Source organism: Rattus norvegicus, chromosome 3 (genome assembly GCF_021556685.1).
Source record: "Rattus norvegicus strain SHRSP/BbbUtx chromosome 3, alternate assembly SHRSP_T2T, whole genome shotgun sequence".
Taxonomy (NCBI): Eukaryota; Metazoa; Chordata; class Mammalia; order Rodentia; family Muridae; genus Rattus; species Rattus norvegicus.
The window spans coordinates 15599046-15625053 of NC_141536.1; the positions used below are offsets into that span (position 1 = coordinate 15599046).

A 26008-nucleotide genomic window follows, 5' to 3' on the forward strand; every position below is an offset into this window, starting at 1 on the left:
GGCTGAGTGGGTGGAGACAAGTTGACTATAAACAGTCCCTCTAGTGGCTGTGCAGTAGACAGGAAGCGGAAGCACCCAGTAAGTCTATTGTGAAGGGTCTAACCCTTGCAGGGCTGCTGCAAGGAAGAAAGGCTTCTGAGATGGGGGTGAGTGGGAGCACGGAGGAAGAGAAGGAAGAGTAGGAGGAAGACAAAGAGAAAAAAAGTGTAGGAGGACGAAAAAATAGTTCTGGTCATTGCCAACTGGCTAGGCACAGATAGAGCACCCACCCCACTGTAAGGACTGGGCAGGACACCCCGAGGTGGCTGTGCACTCAGCATGGTGCATGTTGAGGATACCCCTCTTGGCCACACAGGAAAGGTTCAGAGCACCACAGTACTTCAGTCTTCCTAGGAGACATCTAGCCTTTCAGAGAACCAGTGGCTAGAGAAACAGATGCCTGTCAGAGGCAGGGGTGCTCCTGGAGGACATGGGTGGGGTCTGTCAGAGGCAGGGGTGCTCCTGGAGGACATGGGTGGGGTCTGTCTGAGGCAGGGGTGCTCCTGGAGGACATGGGTGGGGTCTGTCTGAGGCAGGGGTGCTCCTGGAGGACATGGGTGGGGTGGGAAGACAGAGACCACAGCAAGGTTGCTCTAGCAGCATTTTTATTTACAAACAGCAATCTCCATTGAATTTATTACCATAAAAAAGCCATTTACAAGCAAGAAACAAGAATTCAGAACGAAATGAAGCAGCACTGAAATATTCATGTCACAAACCTAAAGCAAAATGAATATGAGTAAAATATCATTTGAATAAATAGTCTTCAATTCATGCTATAAAATAACCTTAATGGCAAGTTACTAGTTGATACAGCATCCGCTTAGCTAGCTTCATTTACTTCACGTGGTGATGAAGTGTGGCGTTGAGGTTACCAGTTTATATTGCAAGATAATGACACCATGTGAAGTCATTCACATTGCTCAGCCATTTGTAACAGAAGACTGTTAGCCCTACTGCTAAAGTGGTAAGAGGTGGTTTCACATTAGGAAAATGGTCGTTCTCAGGGGAGGCAGGTGAGTTTACCTCTTGCTCTAGTCAGGGCAGCAGCCTGGAGCTTGTTCTCCAAGTCCTGAGGCCGCATTCACAGCATGCTTGTCACTGAAGGGCAGTGAGAGATTTGTATGCTCAATCTGCCACTCAGGGCAGTGAGCAAAGCTTGCTCCAGGAGCTAAGCAGGAGCAGCAATAGCCCTGTCTGTGCCAGACCCAGGGGGGCACCTGGAGTTAGCAAGCCCTGGCAGGAACAGTGGGAACTCTGGCACTTACTGAAGACGATGTGTGTGACGACCATTACAAATCTGGAACAAAGTGAATGACTTCTCTGAACGTTCAGTTCAGCTGCACTGAGTATATGAAATCTATGATGTAAGAACTAGATAGTCTCGTATAAAGAGTTTACATAATTCCCCAGTACTTTCATATATAAAATTTAATAAATAACCCTGACCAGGCTAGAAGCACCATTCAAGGGGCATGAGCCCTTGGAAAATAGTTTAGATGTTGCATATTTGAGTCCCTTTCAGTGGAGGCTTCACAGGAAACCATTATAGAATCTAAGAACAATGGTAACTACAAAAACAGAGCAGTAACAAGTGGGAAGCTTAAAGGGAAACACAGCAGCCCGAGGCAGAGTCTGTTCACACGGACATGTCCCCTAGCCCTTGCTTTGTGTTCTTGCGGATTCTCCCTAGAATCCGGGCTGTTAAAACACACACAGACACAGACACAGACACAGACACAGACACAGACACAGACACAGACACAGACACACACACACACACACACACACACACGGAGGCAGGTTAGACTTGCCATCATTAGAGGAGGCATATACACTTATAGACCTCTGGGAGATTTAAAAATTACCACCTTAGTTCTACCTACAGTATATTCTGCATAACAGTGAACTGACAGTATCCTTTCTGCTGTTTAAACAAACACACACACACACACACACACACACACACACACACACACACACACACACGAGAGAGAGAGAGAGAGAGAGAGAGAGAGAGAGAGAGAGAGAGAGAGAGAAACCTGCCACGGCAGAGCCGATTGATCGGGGAGGCTTTCCCACTGACCAGGAAGATGAACTCATCTGTGTAACTGTATTTACAAATGGTTTCTAAATGTATTTACAGCTTTAGTAGAAACAAGAGGGCAGAGTACTGATGAGAACAAACAAAGATTGAAAACCACAAGTGTTAGCAAAAGTATAAAACGTCTTCACAGTTTGTGCAATGGTACTAATGTCGCAGGGAAGGGCGGGCGCTGTGGCTGTCTTCACATTGTCTAACATGGAAAGGTAGCTGAGAGGAGACTCGATCACGCACAGGCCTGTGGGAAGGCAGGACATACTTCACTGTAAAACATGTCTTCACATATTGTTTATCTTAGTGGACTTGTGCACCAGCTATAGTGAGAGACCTAACCTACTACTGTACAGGGACAGGTTTGCTGTCCACAAGGAGTTACACAGTACGCTTCAGGGAGAGAGGCCTGCTAGGTGGCCTCGATGCCTCTCCTGGCACATTCTCATGTGGCTAAGCACAATGAACGGCTGCTGCCCCATGGTGACTGCAGACAGGCTATGCAGCACTGTGCTGGCCTGGGCGCTGCCTCCCTCGAAGCCCTGTGAACTTTACAGTACTGTGTTATGGCTTGAGAATTCATTCTTAACACTGCTATCAGTGGAGAGGGTAAAGTGTCAGCAACACGAATGGGAGCAAGCGCAATTTGTCAGATGCGGAATCATGATCAATTAAACTCAAGTCGGTTTTCTGCCCTATACCAGTCCCATTACAATGTTTGAACCTGAACTGTACAATCAAAGCAATGTATATTTTTGTCAAAGACAATTTTGGATAAGTCACTCTTTGGTAAACTCAAACCAGCTAAACAAGTTGACAAATACAAGAACTCCGTGTCTATGAGTTCTGACAGACAGTGACAAGGCCCAGGACATGGACGAGCTGCCCAAGTGTACTATGCTCACCACAGAAAGCTCTGGAAGCATCTCAGAAGGCCCCAGGCCTAAGTAAAAAGGAGGCTCCTTCCCTGAGCCCGACATCTCACATCCTTAGATTTAGGGCCTTTCTTGTCACAAACTTAATTGATAACACAACATGAAAAAAAAAGTTTTGCATTTAATTAAAAAAAATCAAAACCAAACTCATTCATGTAAGGAAAATGAGAAAATCACAGACATTTACCTGAAACCTCAGAACACACTTAAGTAGGTAAACACTTGGGGCCCAGCCTCCCCTGAGGCATTCAGCTTTCTCAGCTGAACTAATGCTTCAGGGAGAGGACAAACCCCGACTTAGGCAGTTTGACGAGGAAAAGGCATACCGTATACCCGATTAGCAAGAGCGGCTCCTGGGAGCAGCGGGATTAGTCATCTACAGGAGTTAACACTGAGGTGAGGCGTTCACATATGAGCAGATCCTGTGTGCTAAGGAGGGGCTACTGAGCCGCCGCTGGGGCTGCTGCTACACACAAGGGCTGGAATCAAACTTTTTCTCAAAAACAAACAAACAAACAAACAAACAAACAAAACCAACAAAAAATTTCCCCCCAAGCCCATCATTCTTGGTATCTTAAGAGCCAAAAAAGCATGGCAAACCAACAAACATCTTAAAGTATTCCTTAGCTCCTAGCCTTTGAGGTTGGGCCTCAGATTCTGGGTTTCTGTTTGTTTGAGTCCAGGTCTCAGAGCTCAGGTCTCAGGCAGAGAGTGGAGAGCTGCTGACTCCCGGCAGCCAGCTGTATGACTGGCCCCTCAGCGGCTCCCTGAACTGCTCTCTGCCTGATCCACAGCACCAGAGCCATCTGCGAAGCTTGTTGCTGTGTATGAATCTAACGGCAAACAGACATTCTCCAAGCACTGACCGGACACAGCTCAGACAGTAAGCAGTTTGCCAGCACATGCTTTTGAGGTTTCTTTTCAAGCTGTGAACTTGAGAGGAAAGTAACTAAGTCATTACTACTGGTAGGTTTCACATTTTCTAGACTGATACTGACCTATACTTAACATAAAAATAGCACCACATGACCAAAAATGGTGAGACATACACAGATCTGGTAACACACAGAGGATCTTAGAGAGTTCTGACTTTTTTCTTTAAGCAGGAAACACTGAGAGTGAGGGAGCCACTGGGGCTCTCACTAGCACACACAATACTAAGATAGATATATTGCTTGCAATTCCCGTAGAGTATATAGCTTTACAAAAAGTACAAATTCCAAGGTCTGCAGTTTCCCTGGGAACTGCATAGAAAAGTTGCTGTGCACCTGAACTGGCTGATTTTGAGGAGAGAGAGAGAGAGAACCAAAAGGAAATAACAAAAATAACAAAACCACAACACTTCTTGGAGAATTTTGTAGACAAGCTCTACAAATTCCTGTCCTTTAGTCAGAGTACTAACTCAAGGTGGAGCGATTTAGTTACCTGGTATGTATGCGTCTACAGTACGGAATGAAGGTAGAGTTGTAAGCCAGTAAAAACCTTGAAAACCACTGTTCCTTTGGGGCTGGCTAATGTAACACTACACTGTGTAGAAAGGTCAGCACCACAGGTTGTCCAGTGTACCTGGACAACAAACAAAAATTCCAAAATGGTTTCCCACTACAGTTGAAGGAACCTTATTTATGGCATTTGGTTTATGTGTTTGTTATGAAGCAGAGCTACGAACACTGTGATTTGCTTTGCTTGCATTTGGACACAATGATTACTATATATGAAAGTCTACTGACATTCTTCTGTAAGGGAAACGAAGGGTTAAAACTAACATAGTAGGAGGGGCTGAAACAAAGCCAGAGCTCTGTTCACATTGTATTAAATTATATATTCCTCTTACATTCACCTCAACCAGAATAAACTCAAATTTGAGAATGTATATATACTATATATATAATAACCACTTTATTATATATATATATAAATTGTCTAACTACCCCCTAAAAGTAATTTTAAATTAGAAAAGGTTACCCATTTGTACCAGCTGACGGCATCCTAGCCTCTCTCCGTGAAAATGCACCCAGGCTAGCACCTACAGTGAGTGCGGCCCCTGGCAGAGCATGTGGGGTCAATCAGTTGGCATAGCTGAATCACTGGCAGAGTTGGGAGAAGCATTTAGCCAAAGAGGAATATTGTCAGCCTGTGTTTTCCCTGGATACACTGCCCTTCATGCTTTGAGCTCCTTGGGGGAGAGGAATGGAGGGGAGAGTAAACACAAGAAGTACCCCACCCAGAACTTTCAGAGAAACTAGCGAAAAACCGAGAGATTTGGTGGGGAAAGCAAAGATTACAACAAAGCAAATCACGACGATGATGCACTGACTGGTGTGCTTTGCTCGGGTCCTAGTCAGGCGCATCAGACACTGTGTGGATTTCCAGGCGGGAATCTAGCGCCATCTCTGAGGCTGACGCATCACTTTCAAGTTTCTGTTCCCCATATACATCTGTTCTTTCGGGGGACTCCATGCGACCCCTGCCCTCGGTGACCCCTGGGTGGTTTTTCCGCAGGTGCTGGTTGAGGGTGCCCTGGAATGGAAAGCACTTCCCACAGACCTCACATCGGAACGGTTTGTCATCGGTGTGGCCCCGGATGTGATACTCCAGCTGGTCCTTGCGCGTGTACTTCTTCCCACAGAACTTGCACACAAAGGGGGTGATGCCCATGTGCAGCCGCATGTGCCTGTCGAGGCTTCCCTTCTGGTTAAAGGACTTCCCACAGTAAATACAGATCAACCTCTCGTTGTATGGGTACCAGTACCCTCTGGCACTCCTCTCCCGGGGACTGCTCTCATAACCGGGATTGTTCATCATGGCTTCACTATCAGACCCCTGCACCACACCCTGCAGGTCACTGTGCAGGTGAACAGACAGAGCCCGCTTCTGGCGGGCCCCACGGCCTCGGAAGCAGCTCAGCATGGACCTGGATGGACTGGAATTGGTCTGACCTCCAAAAGCTTCTGGCACACTGGAAGGCTGTGAAGCTGCCTGGGAGTAGGGATAGGCGTGCTGGAGCACAGAGCCGTAGGTGCCCACATTCACGGCCACAACTTGTTCCCCATCAACCATCTCCGTGTGGTAGCCATCATCACCCAGGGAAGAGCTGTCGGAGCAGCTGGGCCGGTCAGACTTTTCCATCTTTACTTTGACCTCGGTGATCTGGCTCTCTCTCACCAACAAGTCCCCTTGCTCATGGTCCCCTTCTATCTGAACCTCATACTCAGACACGCTCCCACTGCTCCCCCGATCTGAGTGCCCCTCTTCCTGCAAGCGGCTCCGAAGGGCTTTGTTGGGGGTCGTCTCCATCCGGAGATCACTGCTGACTGGAGGCTGTCGTACCTGAGGGCAGTACGGAGGGGAGATTTCAACAGGACTGGTGAAGAAGCTGCCATCTTTCACCCCATTCCGGCTCTCAGGAGTCTCTTCAGCACCAATGGTAACAGAATCAACGTCTCCCACACTGATCTTTGAGTGGATGCTCTCTAGGATCTGTGTGCACTTGTCAATGACACACTGCATCTGAAGAAAGCTGGCTGCGGTCAGAAAACTGACAACATCCTTCAGCTGCAAGGACATTCTTCCAGTGTAACAGAAGGAGAGCAACTGCTCAAACACGCTGGGGTTCTTAATCACGGATATCGACAAGCCACTCATAGTGCTCAGTGCTGAATGGTCCCGGAAATACGGGGAGCTGGCTGCGAGGACGGCTTTGTGGGCTCGGAAGGGCTGGCCCTGAATGTGGACGATAATGTCACATAGCTTCCCCTGCAGGCGGAGCTCGTTTAGTTGGCTCAGAACGGTGCTGCTGTGCTCAGGCACATCAAACTGAATGAAACTGCTGCTGTCCATTTCTCCCGACACGAGACGTAATCTGCAGAGACAAAGAGCACCCGTAATTCGCCAGGGCTCCTCAACAAGAGCAAGCAGCATAAATGGAGCTCGCTGCGACTCTGTCGCTAGCACTAAGGTCTGCCTGGCCATTCTTCCTCTTGCTCGGTTTTATCTTCCATCTTTCCATTAATTCAGCTACAGCCAAATAAGCCACTAGCCCAGTGGCACTCTTACTCAATACTCAACGTTATCAAAAGTAAAGCACGGCATGCACAGGAGGGCTGCCTCAGCTGAGGAAAAGTGGCGTCCTTCATGAAACATTCCCATTCACCTGCTGCTGAGGGTCTCCAAGGAGCCCTACAAAAATGCTCCAATTCATGTACAGAACATCTGCCTTGTCTCTCTCCCTCTCTCTCTCTCTCTTGCGCTCTCTCTCTCTCTCTCTCTCTCTCTCTCTCTATGGTTTATGTCTGTGTACATGTTTACATACACATGTGTGAGCATGTTCATAGAAGCCAAATGACAACACTGTTTGTTATCTTGGTTTATCTTACTTTCTGAGAGTAGCCTCAAATTGAGATGGGTGCTCACCAACTGCTAAGTCTTGCTGGTCAGCAAGACCAAAATATCCATCTGTCTCCAGCCACGTCACTAGGATAACTAACAGGCACATGTCCCCAAGCCCAGGTTTTAAATCTCTATTATTTATGTGTTTGACAGTTTCACCTGCCTGTATGTTTACGTCCCATGTGCATGCAGTATCCTCAGAGGCTAGGAGTGAATGCTGGACCCATGGGACTGCAGTTACAGATGGCTGTGACCAATGACGTCAGTGCTAGGGATCAAACCTGAGTCCTTGAGGAGCAGTCAGTGCTTTTAACCACGGAATCACCACTCTAGTCCCCTGTTTGCTTGTTATTAGATTTTATTTATTTATGTCTGGGGTGCCACAGTGCATATGTAGAGGCCAGAGAACAATGTTTGGAGTTGATTCCTTCCCTCACAAAGTTCTGGGAGATTAAATACAAGCACTTTACAGAATGAGCTGTCTCCCCAGCTCCCACTTACAGATTTCCAATTGGTAGTTTTCAAGTGTGTAGTCACAAGGACTGGAACAAATTTCTTTCCAGTGCAATCTTGATTTGGGCTTTTCCTACATATCTTTGCAAGACAAGCAATACTCCGTCCCTTATAGGAGAGAGTTATTTCAGGCAAAAGCAAGGAGTGATGGGCACAGCACAAGTGCAGGGCCCTCCAGTGGTGCTCATAGAACTGGCATGCTTGGGACATGCTCCCACCACTCCTGGCCTGGAATCTGAAGCTCTGAACCACTTAAAACCCCTGACACCAAAGGAGCCAGTGAAATGGTTCAGTGAGTAAAGACATTTGCCACCAAAACAACCTGAAAACCAAAACAACCCAAAGCTGTCCTCTAACCTCAAGTGCACTGTGACACACACACACACACACACACACACACACACACACCCCACAGCTGCTGAGGTAAACACAAGACTAGATCCAGTAACAATTCTATTTTTGATTTTGTTTTTTTTTTGAGACAAGGCCTCAGTCTGGCCTCACACTCAGGCTTACCCTGAGCTGAGCACGCTGAGCGCTCAGCTTGGCTCAGGAGTGTGCGCCATCACACCTGCCAACCATCAGAAAGTAAAACACTCCTTACTAAGAACTGAATCAAGGGCAAGAAAGGCACCAGGGACAGTTGGCCTCTGTGTGTCTCTAACTGACTTGAATACTAACTTCCAAACCAGATGGACAGACAAGAGGCGAACACAGTAAAATGTTACAGAGGTACACAGAATGACAATGGCTACTGTAAAAACCTGTCGAACCAGGCAGTGGTAACACGTGCCTTTAATCCCAACACTTGGGAAGCAGAAGCAGGCAGATCTCCGAGTTCAAGGCCAGTCTGGTCTATGAGTGAGTTCGAGGACAGACAGGTCTACACAGAGAAACCCTGTCTCCAAAAACCTAAAAAGCAATTTTTCTGCAGCTTTCGAGTTTTTTACAATAAAACGCTGAGGGTTAGAAAGCATCATCTACAATAAGAAGTACAAAGGAAATTGGTGCCTTAACTCTGTAAGCAATAAATAGTGAAAGTAACGGACTCAACTCAGGAGGCCAGACAAGCAGGGACAAGAGGAACAGATAACTCACTAGCAAAGAGCCACCGGGGAAAGTAGGAGTTGGCAAGTGTACACTAGGACTCCTGCAGGACAGGCTCAGTCAGCCGGTCTGACTGGATCACATCAGCGTTTTCGATCTTGTCAGAATGTGAGTTAAAACCTTTTAGTCAAAAGAAAATGCTTCTATTTATTTACCCTGGCTTACAACTGAAATCACTTTGAAATCTGCACGAAATGGACATCTGTTTAGATAACATAAATTGGCAGAACTAAATGAAAAAGACACAGAAGTGCCAAGGCACAAACGCTCTCCAGGCCATTCACACTGTCCTAGCCCCATGTGGAGACACGGAGGGCAACTCTGCATCGGGTACAAACCTGACACCAGAGGAAGACAGGGAACTGACAGACATCTGCTTCCACTAAGGGATTATAAAGCCTGTGTGCAGACACCAGGGATTAGGACTGAGCGACTAAGGTTAGGGCTAAGATGATCTGGGCACCAGAAAGTCAAAGGAGGTCTCCATGGCCATTGACAACTCACCAAACACTCACCTCAGAAGTAAATACTCTTTCAGAGTAAGACAACAACAACTTGATAAGCAAGAAATAAAGCACTACTTATAAAAACATAGAAAAGAGTAACTACTGCGAAGAGTAGCATCGTCCTTAGTCAGGGCTCCTCACAATGTATTAAATGTATTCAACACAACAGATGCTAGCCACAGCATCCTTACTTCCGGTTAACTTTGCCACAACCCTCTCTTTCCTTTCACCAAGTGGATCCCAGGTATTGAACTCAGTCTTCAGGCGTGGTAACCGCACCCTCTCCACTGAGCGAGCTTTGTAACGGGTGAGTGAAGAAGCACATCCGTTATGAGCCTTAGCTGCAGAGATGAGCACTGTCTCTAAATGAAATACAGGCCAATGGAACTGTTTGTTAAATTCCTTTTTAAAAGACAATTCTAAAATGTATCTATTATACAACACCGATGTGCCGTAAGAATGCAAGCCACATGTTTCCAGTGTTTTTCAGTAGTTACCAAGCCTTCCCCCAATTCTCCCCCACCACTAAAGCACCGTGCTGGGCACAGAACCCAGAGCCCCCTGCACTGCCAAGGTGCTACTGCAGCACCCTGGCAGTTGTGCTTGTGAAGTAAAAAATATATATACTTAATTTAATCCAATAGAGCAAACAGCATTTTAAATTCCTCACCACTTCACACCAAAAAAAAAAAAAAAAAACCAAACAAAACAAAACAACAACAAAAAAAACCTGCCTAAAAAAGAAAAAAGAGAAGAGAAAACTCTACCCAGATTTGGTGCACAACTGGGCACCACACCAGGGAGTCCTAGTCGTCCCCATCAATCCTGGTAAGAGCAGGTCATCCTCACTCTCACTGAGGAGTCACTCGAAAGTCACAGAAGGCCAACTGAGCAAATGCTACTTGAAACAGGGTCAAAGGGATGCAGAAAGGTTATCCAGACCTGTGAGGAGGTGTGAGTCCTGCAGGGAAACTGACCCCACAGAAGGAATCACATGTCTCAAGAGAGAGAGCCCGAGTCAGGACGGAAGGACTTCCCGGAAGCTCCTCTTCAGCAGGGCCAGGGCACAAGGGAAGAGCAGGGGCCAAAGAAGCTGCTGGTGACGTGGACTTCACACCAAGACTTCATTCACTGCCACTTCAAGTATAGGGAAAGGACAATCTCTAAGTAGAGATGGTTTTGGGGAACTTGATAAACTTCTGGCTAATCCTTCCTGTACAGCATCATGTTGATGTAGAAATGTAGAGGTATAACTACAGAAGCAAAACTTTTATACCTTAAAAATGCTTACAAAAAAGGACAAAAAACAAATTATGAAAGGAATTTACAAAATACAGAGCTGAGAAGTATGAAATTCACAAATAATAAATACCAAATATCACAATTGAAAACTCCATAAATATGAGCAGATGTTTTTTTAAGAACAAGGAATAAAAATAGCCTTTTAGACAGAGAAAAATAATCATTTCATCAGTAAACAAACAAAATTTAAAAAGAGATGCAATTCTTTATCCATTTGGCAAGACTTACAAAAATACACCCATCACCTAAGAAAAGGTCAGGTGTCACCCATCTCATAGCATTTCCCAGCGGAAGGTGCTTAAATAGCAAATCAAAGGCTGAGAGGAAGGCAAGGAGTCCTCACCAGCAGCAGAGCACTTTGTGATGGGACATAATTACGGTGAAAGGGGCTTCTTCGAGGTCTCCTTAGTGGGATGGCTGGCCTCAACAGGGCAACAGGAAGCAGCATACCATGGCTAATACCTAGAAGTTTCCATTTTCCCTGCAAAAAGTGAAAGGGGGTGCGCTCTGCCTTGTAGCAAGGCTTCCCTAAGCGCTGAGAGGTTCAGAGCAACATTCAAAAGCTTTGGGAAGTAAGCAAGGTGAATTCACAGTTCACTCTAGGCACATCACCAGGCTAAAGAGAATAAAAGGTGTGATTAACTTCACTTTCCATATGCCCCATGGCCAGATTTACTCTAACAGGCCCAGGACAGAAGGAGAGGCTTTGTCAGGACATCAGTGTCACTCAGGATCCTCAGCTCCTCGGGACCAGCAGCCTCCTACTTCTTCCCTGCATGGAATTCCAACAGGTCGGCTTGAAGTAAAGTTTTTAAATAAGCTTGTCTTTAAAGTAAAAACATGCATATTATAGCACTTCTGAGCATAGGATAGAACAATATAAAAACAAGAAAACTCTCCCCATTCCAGCGCTCACTTCAGAAGGAGCCCTCAGAGTTCTGAGCATGAGCTTGCATGTGCTGGGTCCTAAGCAATGTAAGTAGGTCTGGAGCGGTGGTTGGCTGCTAAGGGCTGCTCTGCAGAGAGGCCTGCGTTTGGTTGGGTTCTCAGCACCCACACAGCAGCTCCAGGTCCAGGGGGTCTGATGCCCTGAAAGTCTCCTTGGGTACCCGAAGGCATGTGATGCCCATACAGACGAGATGTACTTTTCTTTTTTCCATATAAACCGTATCTAATAGACCTTAAAATCTTCATTTCCTCATCAACCTCATTGTGTCCAACTTCATAGACCTACAGACACCTGTGTAACAATGTATTTAACCAGTGTCACTGATGCAAAACCAGGAAGCAAACTAATCAGCTGTTACACAGAGCATGGTGACATGTTACAGATGTCTGGGCTGGCTCTCTTTTCTAATTCCTTGCAGAAGAACTGAGAGAGACTTTGCATTTCAACATGTAATGCCAAAGCATCTTCTAAGAGGTGCCAAGTGACCACTGATTTGCCCAAACAGGGAAGAGCTGCTCCCCACAACTACCAGCATCACGCATTAAACTACTTCACCTTTGCGGAACAGGAGGGGGGAAAACAGTACCTCCTTCTGTGATACACACGCTCTTTTACCAAGGAGGCCACCCACCATGTTTCTAACATCTGTCCATGGCTAACTGAAGGCAGCCATCACTGAACTGCCTCTTCTTATCCTCGGCATGCAGTTGCCTTTTTACTGGATTGTCAGAACTCTTTGTAAATTAAGGGAATTAGCCTGTCATTTGTGCTGCACTAGGATTTAATTGCAATCAGTAAACGGCATACTAACCGGGGACTTAAATTATTTCTCTACACTTACAGGAAATACTCACTCGACATCAACTCCTCCATACAGCAAACCACAGGGAATGCAAAGACTCACAAAGTCTCTGGCTTGCAGTTTGACATGGGCTTAATGCAGCTTCCTCCCAGCTCAGGGAGAGATGGAAATCAAATTCATTTTTGATAATGCAGAGATGTGATTTATATTCATTTTTCATTTAGATTAAGTTTGCAGCTGCTTCAGAAAACAATAATGAATTTGATTATTCCACTCACTAAAAACATTAGGATCAGTGTTCTTTAATTTAGCAGATTAATCATGTCTTCCCAGCACATTATAATAGACGAGAAAAAAAGAGAGAGAAAACTAGTCATATTTTAACTCTAAAAACGAGCATGTATAAACTGGACCCACCCCCATGGCGCCATTAGTAGCTATTTTGTTTTTGTCTGAGAGAGCCATGCTGTGGATAAGAACATGGACACTGGCTACCGCTTGCTATCTTCATGGTTCTCTTCTGCTGTCCAACCAGTGGGAGGGTTATCTTCTCATTCCTCCAAGTCACCTGCAGTCCTAGCCCTCAGCCTTCCTGGGCATGAGGGTATCCTATGGAGGTCCAGTGCTGGGTTCTTGCTAGGAAGAATGCAACCCAGGCTTCACTTCAAGGAGCCCACGTCTCCTCAATGAGACAGGTATTGTCACTCCACGAGGCTGGTTTCCCAGCATGTTTCCATGTTTGTAATCTCACCTCCTAGGAGGATAACCTCCCCATTTTACTAGGCAGAGGAGCGGAAGTAAAACAGCAGTGGCAGAAGAGGAAGGAAGATGACAGGGACAAGTGACAAGCACCTTCCTACTGACTAAGATAGTGAAGGTATTTTAGTAAGAGACCTTGAAAGTACAAATGCTAAGTGTCCTCTTTGCAGCTCAAAACCACCTCTTCATGGCCTGTTCAGCCAGCATAGCAGGAGGAAGACAGGAGGCCAGCCTATGTTAACAACAGATCATTTCTGAAAGCATCAAAACCAGACCTGTGCAGGTCAGAGCTAGGATCAAGAAAACATTTGGGGGGGCGGAGGCAGCTCCTAATAAAGCGCATGACCTCTTCTCAGATCAGTTTTGATGCCTTGGATTCTTCAGATACCTTTTTCTCTGGCTCCGTTATACCTGCATTAAGCAAAACGTCCTTTCTTCATACAAAAGCCTTAATTAGTTAGAAACCACAAAGCCAGGGCTCAAATGACAGCCCTTTGGTGATTCAAAGTGGACATCTTAAGAGACAAGATGCCCCCAAGACAACACAGGTTCAGCCCACGCTCAATAGAACACAAAGCAGCACTGAGAGACGCTGCAGGCCAGAGAGCAAGAGTTAACAGAGAGGTACATAGACAGGGCCGTGAGGCTGCTAGCAAACTCCAGGCAGCAAACGACAAGGTTAAGTTCAGAGTAACGGCTTACAGTGGGAGAACTTGGGCACACCGAGAAGCCACTCACAAGACCCAAGCACTGTGGCATGGCTACGGGAAGAGGGGCTAGTCCTTCAACTACCATTCCTCTCACAGAGCAAAGGAGAAGGAAACAAAAGGCCTAACAGAAGACTGGATGGCAATGAGGTTAAAGCTCTGCATGGTCTCACCAGAAAAAGCTCAGGATACACCACTGCACTGTGGGTGCCACACGGTGCACTGCTCTAAAATGCAAGATGACCTGATACTAAGCTCAGTTCCAAGGCCTCCCTGCACAGAGATGTTTTTTACCTGCAGGAGCTCTGGAAGAAAAGGGCACTGTACAGAAACGGAGACAGGGGCAGAGTCAAGCAGCAACAGGCATGCTGAGCTAAAAAGAGACACCAGTGACTAGCCCTGTTCCTTCACATGGGTGTGAACAAAGGAGGTAAAGAAGCAAGGACACTCTTACAGGGAGTGTCTCTATAGGTGACATGAAAGCCTGGCCAACCAGAACACAGCTCCTGAAGCCTTCAAAGCAGTTGCCTACTTGCTAGTGTCCTAAAAACCAGTAAGCAATGTTTGGCTGCTTCAGCTTTCTACTGAATACCATCAATATTCTTACATTAGTATTTTGTATCATCAAAAAAATAACTAGGGGGGTTGGGGATTTAGCTCAGTGGTAGAGCGCTTGCCTAGGAAGCGCAAGGCCCTGGGTTCGGTCCCCAGCTCCGAAAAAAAAGAACCCCCCCAAAAAAAAAAAAAAAGAAAAACAAACTAGGGCTGGAGAGATGGCTCAGTGGTTAAGAGCACTGGCTGGGGGCTGGGGATTTAGCTCAGTGGTAGAGCGCTTACCTAGGAAGCGCAAGGCCCTGGGTTCGGTCCCCCCAGCTCCGGAAAAAAAAAAAAAAAAAAAAAAGAGCACTGGCTGCTTTTCCAGAGGTCCTGAGTTCAAATTCCAGCAACCACATAATGGCTCACAACCATCTGTACTGGGATCTAATGCCCTCTTCTGGTCTGTCTAAAGACAGCAACAGTGTACTCAACATAAAATAAATAAATAAATCTTAAAAAACAAAAAACGCACCTCTCTCTCTAAAAAGCCACAGGAAAATGGAAATCCCTTTTTTTTTTCTTTTCTTTTCTTTTTTTTTTTTTTTGGTTTTGATAGTGGGCTAGCTCCAAATTACTTAATTTGTTAATCAAACTGGACTAACACAAACACATTTCCCCCAAAAATGGGCAAAGGCTATTTACAACTAAAAAGACAAAAACCTCACCAAAACATGTTTTAACTTTATTTGTGATTTAAAATGTTTGGATTACAAAAGAAAAAAAAAGGTACTTTTTTTTTAGTAGGAGTCGGTACTGGGGATTAAACCCAGGACCTTTCATGTGGTTCAGAAACACTACCACTGAGGCACACCATGCTCCAAGGTACCACTTTTAAGCCATTACACATATAAGCAAGCTTTTAAGTGCTGGCAAATGGAATCCTGGGGTATAATTTGGTGATATTTATCAGCACATAAAAAGCCTTTGGTCTAAAGTAACTGCTAGGGGCTAGAGAGAACTCAGCAGGCAAAGGCACTTGCCACATAAGCTGGACCCTCCACGTGTGTACAGTGACATGTACATTACCTACACACTAAATAAATGAATGTAATAATTATTTTTAAAAACATGGAATATAGAAACTGTGCTTGCAGAAGTGTGTATACATGTGTGCTGCAGAAGTATGAAACTAGTATGTAATAAGGCATACACTGTGCTTTTCTTTTTTGGTTTCAGCCACCAAAGACTGATTAATAAAAAGCAGAGAGCTGGGTGGTGATGGTGCACACCTTTAAGCCCAGCACAAGGGGGGCAGAGGCAGAGGCATCTCCATGAGTTCGAGACCAGTCTGTCTACACAGAGAAACACTGTCTCAAAAAAACCAATAAAAAGGGAAAAAGGAAAAGGAAAGGTAGGGTACAGGGGCACGCACCATAGTTCAAGCTCCTTGGGAGCCTGAGGCAGACAGCCACTGATGTATATGCACATAGGACTTCCTTTCTTGGTGACAGTCTTTTTTTTTTTTTTTTTTTTTTTTTCTTTTCTATTTTTCGGAGCTGGGGACCGAACCCAGGGCCTTGCGCTTGGTAGGCAAGCGCTCTACCACTGAGCTAAATCCCCAACCCCGTTGGAGACAGTCTTATTCTACAGTCCTGCTGGCCTCAACTCAAGGCAACCAACCCTCCTACCTCTGCCTCCCAATACTGGAATTACAGGTCTGCGCTATCATGTCCCGCTTTACAGTTGACTCAACCACACAGGGGTTAAAAGTGCTAACAAGTACCTTTTGATTCTGCCATTTGTGCAGCTACGATTAAAGATGGCATTTTTGTTTGTTGGGAAGACTGGCCTGGAACTCACCAGGTACAGTCATCCTCTCTGACTCCAGCAATAACACTGTACCTCTGTTTGTTTACATTTCATAGACTACAAAAGTCAGCACTTCTGGTTTGCTTTTACACATGCACATTTCGTCCTGTCCACATGTTTATGCCTTTGAGACACACCTTTTTCTTATTGTTTCTATCAATCTAGGCTACATGGTTTCTAGGATTTTTTTCCCAAATTGTGGGAAAAAAATAAATATATTAAAAAATACATATTAGGGCTGGAGAGATGGCTCAGTGGTTAAGAGCACCCGACTGCTCTTCCAGAGGTCCTGAGTTCAATTCCCAGCAACCACACGGTAGCTCACAACCATCTGTAAAGAGATTCGATGCCCTCTTCTGGTGTATCTGAAGACAGCTACAGTGTACTTATATATAATAAATTAAAAAAAAAAAAATACATACTAGATGGTGGTAGTGAGGTGCACACCTTTAATCCCAGTACTTGTAAGGCAGAGGCAAGCGGATCTCAGTGAGTTCGAGACCAACCTTGTCTTCAGAACAAGCTACAGGATACCCAGGGCTACACGAAGAAACCCTGTCTCAAAAAACCCACACCAAGCAGGGTTGGAGAGATGGCTCAGTGGTTAAGAGCACTGATTGCTCTTCCAGAGGTCCTGAGTTCAAATCCTAGCAACCAAGAAGTGACTCACAAGCACCAGTAATGGGATCCAATTAGCTCTACTGGTGTGTCTGAAAAAGCTTCTTCTGCAAGGAATTAGAAAAGAGAGCCAGCCCAGACATCTGTAACATGTCACCATGCTCTGTGTAACAGCTGATTAGTTTGCTTCCTGGTTTTACATCAGTGACATTGGTTAAATACATTGTTACACAGGTGTCTGTAGGTCTATGAAGTTGGACACAATGAGGTTGATGAGGAAATGAAGATTTTAAGGTCTATTAGATACGGTTTATATGGAAAAAAGAAAAGTACATCTCGTCTGTATGGGCATCACATGCCTTCGGGTACCCAAGGAGACTTTCAGGGCATCAGACCCCCTGGACCTGGAGCTGCTGTGTGGGTGCTGAGAACCCAACCAAACGCAGGCCTCTCTGCAGAGCAGCCCTTAGCAGCCGACCACCGCTCCAGACCTACTTACATTGCTTAGGACCCAGCACATGCAAGCTCATGCTCAGAACTCTCTGAGGGCTCCTTCTGAAGTGAGCGCTGGAATGGGGAGAGTTTTCTTGTTTTTATATTGTTCTATCCTATGCTCAGAAGTGCTATAATATGCATGTTTTTACTTTAAAGACAAGCTTATTTAAAAACTTTACTTCAAGCCGGCCTGTTGGAATTCCATGCAGGGAAGAAGTAGGAGGCTGCTGGTCCCGAGGAGCTGAGGATCTGGGTGACACTGATGTCCTGACAAAGCCTCTCCTTCTGTCCTGGGCCTGTTAGAGTAAATCTGGCCATGGGGCACATGGAAAGTGAAGTTAATCACACCTTTTATTCTCTTTAGCCTGGTGATGTGCTTAGAACTGAAGTTAGCTGTGAAGGACTTGGGGTGTAGGCTGGCATGCTCTGGCGAACAAGCGTCCAAAAAGCAAAGCTGCACTTAGGCTACCCAGTGGGAAGAAAGGAATGGGAGTGGGAAGAGACTGGGACTGATCCACACTGCGCTAACTGAGGAGGAAGCGGCATTACAGAGCCAGATGGAAGAAAGAAAAGCTGGGAACCAAAGACTATGCTCACTGCTCCTCAGGAAAGAGGCCTAGTAGCAGCAGGTCAGTGCACATGACCCTCGCTCAAACACCATTTCCAACGGCTAGGATGAAAAGCAAAACACTGCACCACGCCTAACATTACATGTGAGGAGAAAGAGCACAACAGTCGGTGGCATCCTCATCCAGAGGGCCTACCAGCCAGGGACTCCTAAATGTCACTTGGGAAAATCAACACATGCAGGCCTCAAGTCTCCTCCATATTGACCAAGGGTAAAGCCTCAGAATGATCTCCCTATGACACCCAGAGCATTAGCAGAGCACAAGGCAAGCAATGGGAATGGTCTCACACCCAGATGAGCTCTTGGGCTCACAGCTCACTGTATGGGTCAGCTGATCTATCCTAAACCAAGCAGGTAAGTCAAGACCTCTGGACTGCCACCGGCAGCAGTACCCTCAGCACTCAAACAGCCCCGGGGCAGGACAGGCAGGATCCAAAATCTGCAATGTGGCTGACTGCCTTCTCACCTGGAAACACTGCTGCTCCCTGAGATGCTACACATCCTTTAAAAATGCCCAGTTACACTTCCAAGAAAAAAAAGGAAGGTGACAAGTCTAGAAGGGGCTTCAGGTACGAGGAAGGACCATTATTCCCAGGCAAAATGTCTGTGATTCCAAACCCATCTTAGAGCAGGCCGAGGAGCAGCAGGGCTGCAGGAAGCATTGTGATGCTGATGAAAGTCAAGGCAAGAAAAGGGGGGGGGAGGGGAGGAAGTGGCATTCTGTGATGGATATTCATGAAGGGCGCTTCCTAATTTAAAGGAAAACAAGTTTAGAGTTCTTACTGCATTAATTCATGTGCGAGAACATTTTTATCCGAACTGCTACATTTCTGAGCGAGGCGCTAACACTCTCCAGGTCTGCCCAGATACACTAATTTGGGGAGGGTGTGATTTGTCTTAGTCAATGCAAAACATTGGAAGCTGCTTCTTAGTTTTCCACCCAGGAGAGGAATGGCTGCTGCAACCTCACCAGCAACAGTGAGACCTGCCCTTACCTCCTGCCCTAAACACTGTACAGAGGAAGCTCCTCCTGGCAACAGACACAGACAGTACAACTATTCCCACTGCACAGATGAGGAGACCTAGTCCAAGAGACAAGGAACTTTCCTGGGGTCACTCAGCTAATGACTGACCCAGTCTCAAGAGCAAACGTTCTCAGTAAGAAGAGAACTTTAATTCAGGCTTCCCGTTGAGAGGTATGGCTTTTCCTGGTGCTGATCCTCATGACCCATGTCAAGTAGAAAGACAAATTCAATTCAAGAAAACCTACAAAAGTCAGCTAGTCTGACATGGTGGTAAGGGGCCATAATTGAACCAACACTTCAAATCATTTTCAAAATTTGACTGTGAAAATTTCCTCATTGTTTTTACTGAATAAGTAGGCCCCCAAAAGTGTTTCAAAATCTTTGCTTTTCTTCTTAAGATAGGGTTTTTCTATATTACCCAGTTTGGGCTCAAGCTCATGGATCCGAGTGATCCTGTCTTGGCCTCCCCAATAAGGCACCAGAGTTTTGCACCACTGTACCTGGCTAGACGGTTCACACTGATCATGAGCTGAATTCAAGGATGTTTCAAGCAGGAGAAGTAAGCTTTCTTAAAACAAAACTCTCAATATACATTAAGACGCAGCAGCTTATCTGCTCCTGGCTGGCTTTTCAGGAGACCTGGAAAAATACAAACATTCCACTTCTTATAACAAACGGATTAGAAAGGCTCACCTTGAATTGCATTCTTCCAGGGTGCTTTCCATGCCAGCAACATCAACAGAAAATAACCATTAGAGGCTTAACTGTGCTCAGTTGGCGACCTTCACTAAGCTAAATTCAGCAGTTTGTCAGCTACAAAACATTAAATGGACACAGTGAAGAAGTTTGAAAGCATGAAACAGAATTTCAACTAAAATAACATGAAAATGAATGGAAATATAACAAAATGATGGGGCTCTGGGTTTATAATGTTTGACATTCTTGCTTCAACTGAAGGCAGGCTGGACGCATGTACAGAGGGCCTTGGCAGTCCATCTTCACTCCTAATACACCACACCTAATCATAATAATAAAATGTCTTCAACACTTCCAAGGTTTTGCTATCTTATCTCCCTTGTATGCCATCTCCATTAAAAATCCTAGTGGCGTGCTCGCTTCGGCAGCACATATACTAAAAAAATCCTAGTGGCTGTGGAGAGGGCTCAGTCTATACTGAAGAGCTTACTTCCAGTAGGGCCTGAATTCGGATTCTCAGCACCCATGTAAAATGCCACGCACAGAGGTTCACGCTTGGAATCCCAGCACTGGGGAGGTGGGGACAGGAGCATCTCTAGGGCTTGCTGGACAACCAACCAGTCTGGCTGAACAGTGAACTCCAGATACAATGAGACCCCGTCTCAGAAGATAAAGAGGAGATGGGGGAGGTGGAAAGCACATGGACAGGCAGATGCACATGACGCTGTAAAACTGTACAACCCCGACTTCATTACACATTATAGGTAAGAAAACTCAGGCTCAAGGCGGGGATGTAATTCAGTGGTAGAGCATTTGTCTAGCATGTGTATGGCCCTGGGCTAATTAACTCTGCAGCACCAAAAAAGAAAAAAGAAGGAAAGAAAAGACAAGCTCAGCAAACATAAGAAATGGCTCAAGTTCATAACTAGTGAGCAGCTGTACAGAGGTTCAGACCCAGGCCCGTCTGGTCCCCTAACCTTCCCCACATAGCCTTAGACTTAAGAATTACATGTTTTTTTTTTCTCTACTGATTAGGAATAAACATATTTTAAAGAATTTATTCTGGGGCTGGGGATTTAGCTCAGTGGTAGAGCGCTTACCTAGGAAGCGCAAGGCCCTGGGTTCGGTCCCCAGCTCCGAAAAAAAGAACCAAAAAAAAAAAAAAAAATTATTCTGTGCTTTCTGCATCTGAGAATAAAATTGAAAACATCCACCTGGAATTGCAGCATTAAATGCCAGGAGTCACAAAGGACAAGAAGAGTTCATAACTACCAACAGCTTCTCCTTTAAGAAGAAAGTTGTTTACCAACAAAAATCAGGAACTACATGAGGACCTATTCTCAAAACTCCAGGTCCAGCATCAGGTAGCAGGAGTCTGAAAGAAGCATTCACATACATGCTGTGCCTTCAGACGAAACTCCTGCTCTGGCTGGGCCAGGACAAGCTCAATAACCAAGGAAGCTTGCTTTGGAATCCCAGTGCCACAAAGGCATGGGGGTAGGGCGGTGAGGGAACACCCTCTGGAGGAAGTGTATCTTCAGCAGGGGCTTGAAGGAAGTGAAATGGAGAATGTGCTGGGAGGCCTGGAACTGCCCCACAGGCAGTCATAACCTGGCCAAACTAGGAGAACAGAGACCGGAAAAAGGTCAGGTTCAGGTGAGAGGGAAAAAGCTAAGAGACCCTTGAAAGGGGGTGGGGGAAGTAGCAAAGTCTGGACAGCATGATGCAGGCAGAAAGGACAGTTCAGCTCTCTACTGCTGACTGCCATGGCTCCCTGGCTCAGTATCCTAGCCTCTATTAGGTTCCACCTCTAGCAAGCCTGGTCTTTTCTTCCTGGAATATGCTTGCCTTTAGAATAGTTTCAACTTTGGCCTAGTATTCAAGATCTTGCAGGAACCAAGCCTAATCAACCTTTCCTCCTTCTCTCCCACCTTACCCCTCCTCTGCCAGGAGGCTGCTCTAATCACTAACTCCATAGGATCCTTTTCTCCCCATCTGAATCCTACTCCCTCTTAACACACAGTTCAAGTCCCATCCCTTACTGACCTCTACCTCTCCTGCTGAATTCTATCGGTCACAGCTTTGTGTCACAGACATCACCTATTCACAGGCAATGTCTGAACACCCACTGTAAATAAAGCCTTGGGAGAGTCACAGTCCATCCACTACTCACAACATTTTGACTTTTACTAAGCAAGCACTCAACTATTTTTTTTTACTTCCTATACTAAGTTTGGCGTTAGCATAAAGGAAGGATGGGGGAGGGTGAAACCTCTGGAGTCAGAGACCAACTAAGAAGCTGTTGCAATAATCCAGATGTGAAGCAAAAACAGCTTAGCCTAGGGAACAAAGAGAGAATGGGCAAATACAGACAGCAAAATGTTTGCAAGCAAAATGCTCCACGGGAAAACTATGGACGGCAGCAAGGAACGGTGAAGGATCAGTAAAGCTATTTCCAAGAAAACATTTGTGGTAATCATTTTAAACCTCCGTGAGACAAAGTGCACGAAGTGGTTAAAAAAGTCTACATCTGGAGTGGCGGGGGAGACTTCGGTAGAACTGCCTAGCATGTTGAGCCAGGCATAGACCTTGCAATGTCAGACATTCACAGCATGAGGGGTCTGTAGGGAGTTCATCTAAACTCTCAATTCTTACGTGGACAAACTGAGGCCCAGCATGGAAAAGACTTACTGAAAACCCCAAGATGGAGCGTCCCTGAATTGAGTAGCCCCAAAACAGTTACCTGGCCTACGGGAGCAGTGTTTCACACGCCCCCTCCCCAGTCCGTCCCCAGCCCTGCGTCAGTGGCCACGCAGACCACCCGGGCCAAGCTTAACACGCGCCGCCTGTTTACCTGGCGCAAGGCGGTGGCCAGAGGTAGCAGCTCCTGGGCAGCCTCCCGCTGATCCCCCCTCCCAGACGGGGCCTGGCTCTCCGGGGACAACGGTCACTGAGACCCCTCGGTACGGGAGAGAGAGCGAGCCTCCCGGGGCGGAGGCTGGAGGGGTGCATGCAGGGCAGCTGCCCGGGTTCGCCGCCCCTCGGGGCCAAGCGCCTGGCCTCCGGCAGGTGCCAGGGCCTCAAGACCCCGCCCGGCCGGCCCCGGCACTGACCAGGCAGCCTCTCGCCCGCCCCGCCGCGCCCACGGGGGAGTTCGGACAGCCGCCCGACGGGCCACCCTGACCCTGCCGCCTCCGCCCGCGGCCCGCCAGCCTCACCTGGGCCGCGCGCCGCGTTCACATCGCCCGCCCGCGGCGCCCCCTCCGCCGCCGCCGCCGCCGGCGCCAGGCCCTTCCCCGCCGCTCCCGCTGCCGCCCCTGCCCGCGCCCCCCGCCCCCGGAAGCGCTTCCAGGCCCCGCCCCCTCTGCGCCCGCGCTTCCGGGCAGGCGCGGACACGGGCGGGTGTTAGTATGGCTGGCTTTCTCGCGGCGGGCTAGAGTCTGGTCCGAACCCGGGTCCTGGCCGGTGCTGCAGGCAGACCAGTAGACGGGCGGGTGGCTGAACGGCAACCCGGCTCTGGAGCCTGAATACCCGACTTTGCCGCCCGTGGCCTTCCGCCCGCCTTCTCCTCGGCGCCCCCTGCTGACCGGAGCAGAACTCGACAGTGTGCACCGGGACCCTAAGTCCACTATGGAAGGCCCACACCTACAACCCCCTTCCTCATGCTTTTTAGTTCTTTATTTCTATGTTTGTTATTTTGTTTTTTTTTTTTGAGACAAGGTCTTAAAAACATATTTCTACTATATAGATGAGGCTGGCCTTGAAATCAAAAAGATATGACTACCCCAGATTACATTACAGGGATGAGCATGAGTCCCCGCCCCCCAACCCAGCTACCTGGGCAGGTTTTCTCTTCTGCAAAAAGAAGGTTACCTTGCTTTAAAACAAGCAAGAGCCCGTGGGCTGGAGAAATGGCTCAGCAGTTAAGAGCGCTGAAGTTCAATTCCCAGCACCATGTGTCTGTAACTCGAGTTTCAGAGACCCAACGCCCTTTTCTAGCCTCCTCCGACACTAAGTATGCACGTTGTGCACAGACATACATGGAAGCAAAACCCCCAACACATAGAATAAAAATGAATAACTTTCCAAAATAAAAAAAAGTTCCAAGAGTAAGAGCAGCGGACCCAGAGCATAGGAATGCTTCTTGTCAGGCTAGACTACCTCAGGCAAGACGTCTGGGCTGGTTCATAACGTAAGGTCCATAGCAATGAGACTCCGTTTCCCTGGGAACATAGCTTTGGGGCTCATCATTTTAACCGAATCTTACTAAATGTGTGGGTAACAATCTGGATTCTTGACTGACACAGTGTTTGCTCCTGTTAAGGACAATGGAGTTGGGGCTGGGGATTTAGCTCAGTGGTAGAGCGCTTACTACCTAGGAAGCGCAAGGCCCTGGGTTCGGTCCCCAGCTCTGAAAAAAAAAAAAAAGAACCAAAAAAAAAAAAAAAAAAGGACAATGGAGTCTAAAATGTTCTTAAGCATTTGGCCTTCTTGCCAAGTGTCTTTTTTTTTTTTTCTTTTCTTTTTTTTTTTTCGGGGCTGGGGATTGAACCCAGGACCTTGCGCTTCCTAGGCAAGCGCTCTACCACTGAGCCAAATCCCCAACCCCCCAAGTGTCTTAAAGGTATTGCCCATTTACTATTTGATCCCAGCCCACTTTGCATCGGTATCTCTACGGGCAAATATTGGAGTCCTTAGAGGGCACACCTGACTCAATTTGGTCTCCTCAGGATAGACACCTGATGTGTTCCATCCACCTGCCTCCCACGGAAGTAGTACTGGACCAGCAGGGGGAGCCTGACTCTTTTTAACAGATCCAAGATGTCCACTTGCAGAACCTCACATTGTGAGAGTTCCTTCACGATGCTGTTTCTTGGAGAGGAGTTGAAAGAACACACATTTACACACACACACACACACACACACACACACACACACACTTAGCAAGAGAGCTCTCTCTTCTTTGGAGACCTACCCCTGGCACTCACGCCCACTGCCTGTGTGATGGAGACAGGTGCTAATTCTGACCTAGAGCTTCACCTTCTGTTAAATGGTACTAAGGCTGGGGATGGGGTGTGATTTGTAGAGTATCCACTCCCAACTCCCAGAAAAGAATGTAGGTAGGGAACACTATGGTTTAAGAGAGAGAGAGAAAGAGGCAGATCCAGGGCCAAAGCAGCACTCAGCTACACTGGAGCTCCTGATTTTGAAGCAAGGCACTTGATGCTGGCCTGTCCGTCTGTGAAAAGGACAGCAATAATACTGGGAAATCAAAGTACTCCATCTCAGCTTCAAATCTGGGTTTTAGGATGCACACCATACTTAAAAGTTCTCGGGCTAGGGAGATGGCTCAGGGGTTAAGAGCACTGACCCCTCTTCCAGAGGTCCTGAGTTCAATTCCCAGCAACCACATGGTGGCTCACAACCATCTGTAATGGGATCTGATGCCCTCTTCTGGAGTGTGTGAACACAGTGACAGTGTACTCATATAAATAAAATAAATAATAATAAAAAAAAAATTCTCACTCTCCCAACAGTGGCTCACGATGTAGCCCTGGCTGGCCTCGAACTCATAGACCCACCTGCCCCTGCCTCCGGAATGTTGGGATTTAATGGGTGCAGCACCACACCTGGTACAAAATATTCTTGATCAGAAAAAAACAAACTGTAAAAATAAAACCCGGTGGTGGTGGTGGTGGTGGTGGTGGTGGTGGTGGTGGTGGTGGTGGTGGTAGTGGTGGTGCACTTTTTTTTTTTTTTTTTTTTGAGCTGAGGACCGAACCCAGGGCCTTGCGCTTGCTAGGCAAGGCCCTCTACCACTGAGCTAAATCCCCAACCCCGGTGGTGCACATCTTTAACTCCAGCACTAGAGAGTCAGAGGCAGGAAGATCTCTCTGAGTTTGAGGTCAGTCTGGTCTACAGAGCGAGTTCCAGGACAACCAAGGCTACACAGAGAAACCCTGTCTTGAAAAAAACAAGAACAAAAGAAAGGAAGAAGGAAGGAAAGAAAGAAGGAAGGAAAGAAAGAGAAAGAAAG

General features: G+C 46.8%; 1 protein-coding gene across 2 annotated transcripts; it reads right to left on the reverse strand.

Moving 5' to 3' along the window:
- Positions 1–627: 627 nt before the first annotated feature.
- On the reverse strand, positions 628–23286 carry Zbtb34 (zinc finger and BTB domain containing 34). 2 transcript variants are annotated; one of them, NM_001399597.1, is given in 3 exon segments: positions 628–6931; positions 19969–20088; positions 23190–23286. In NM_001399597.1, coding segments are annotated over 2 exon segments (1557 nt in total). In that variant the 5' UTR covers positions 20001–20088; positions 23190–23286; the 3' UTR covers positions 628–5406.
- Positions 23287–26008: the final 2722 nt, after the last annotated feature.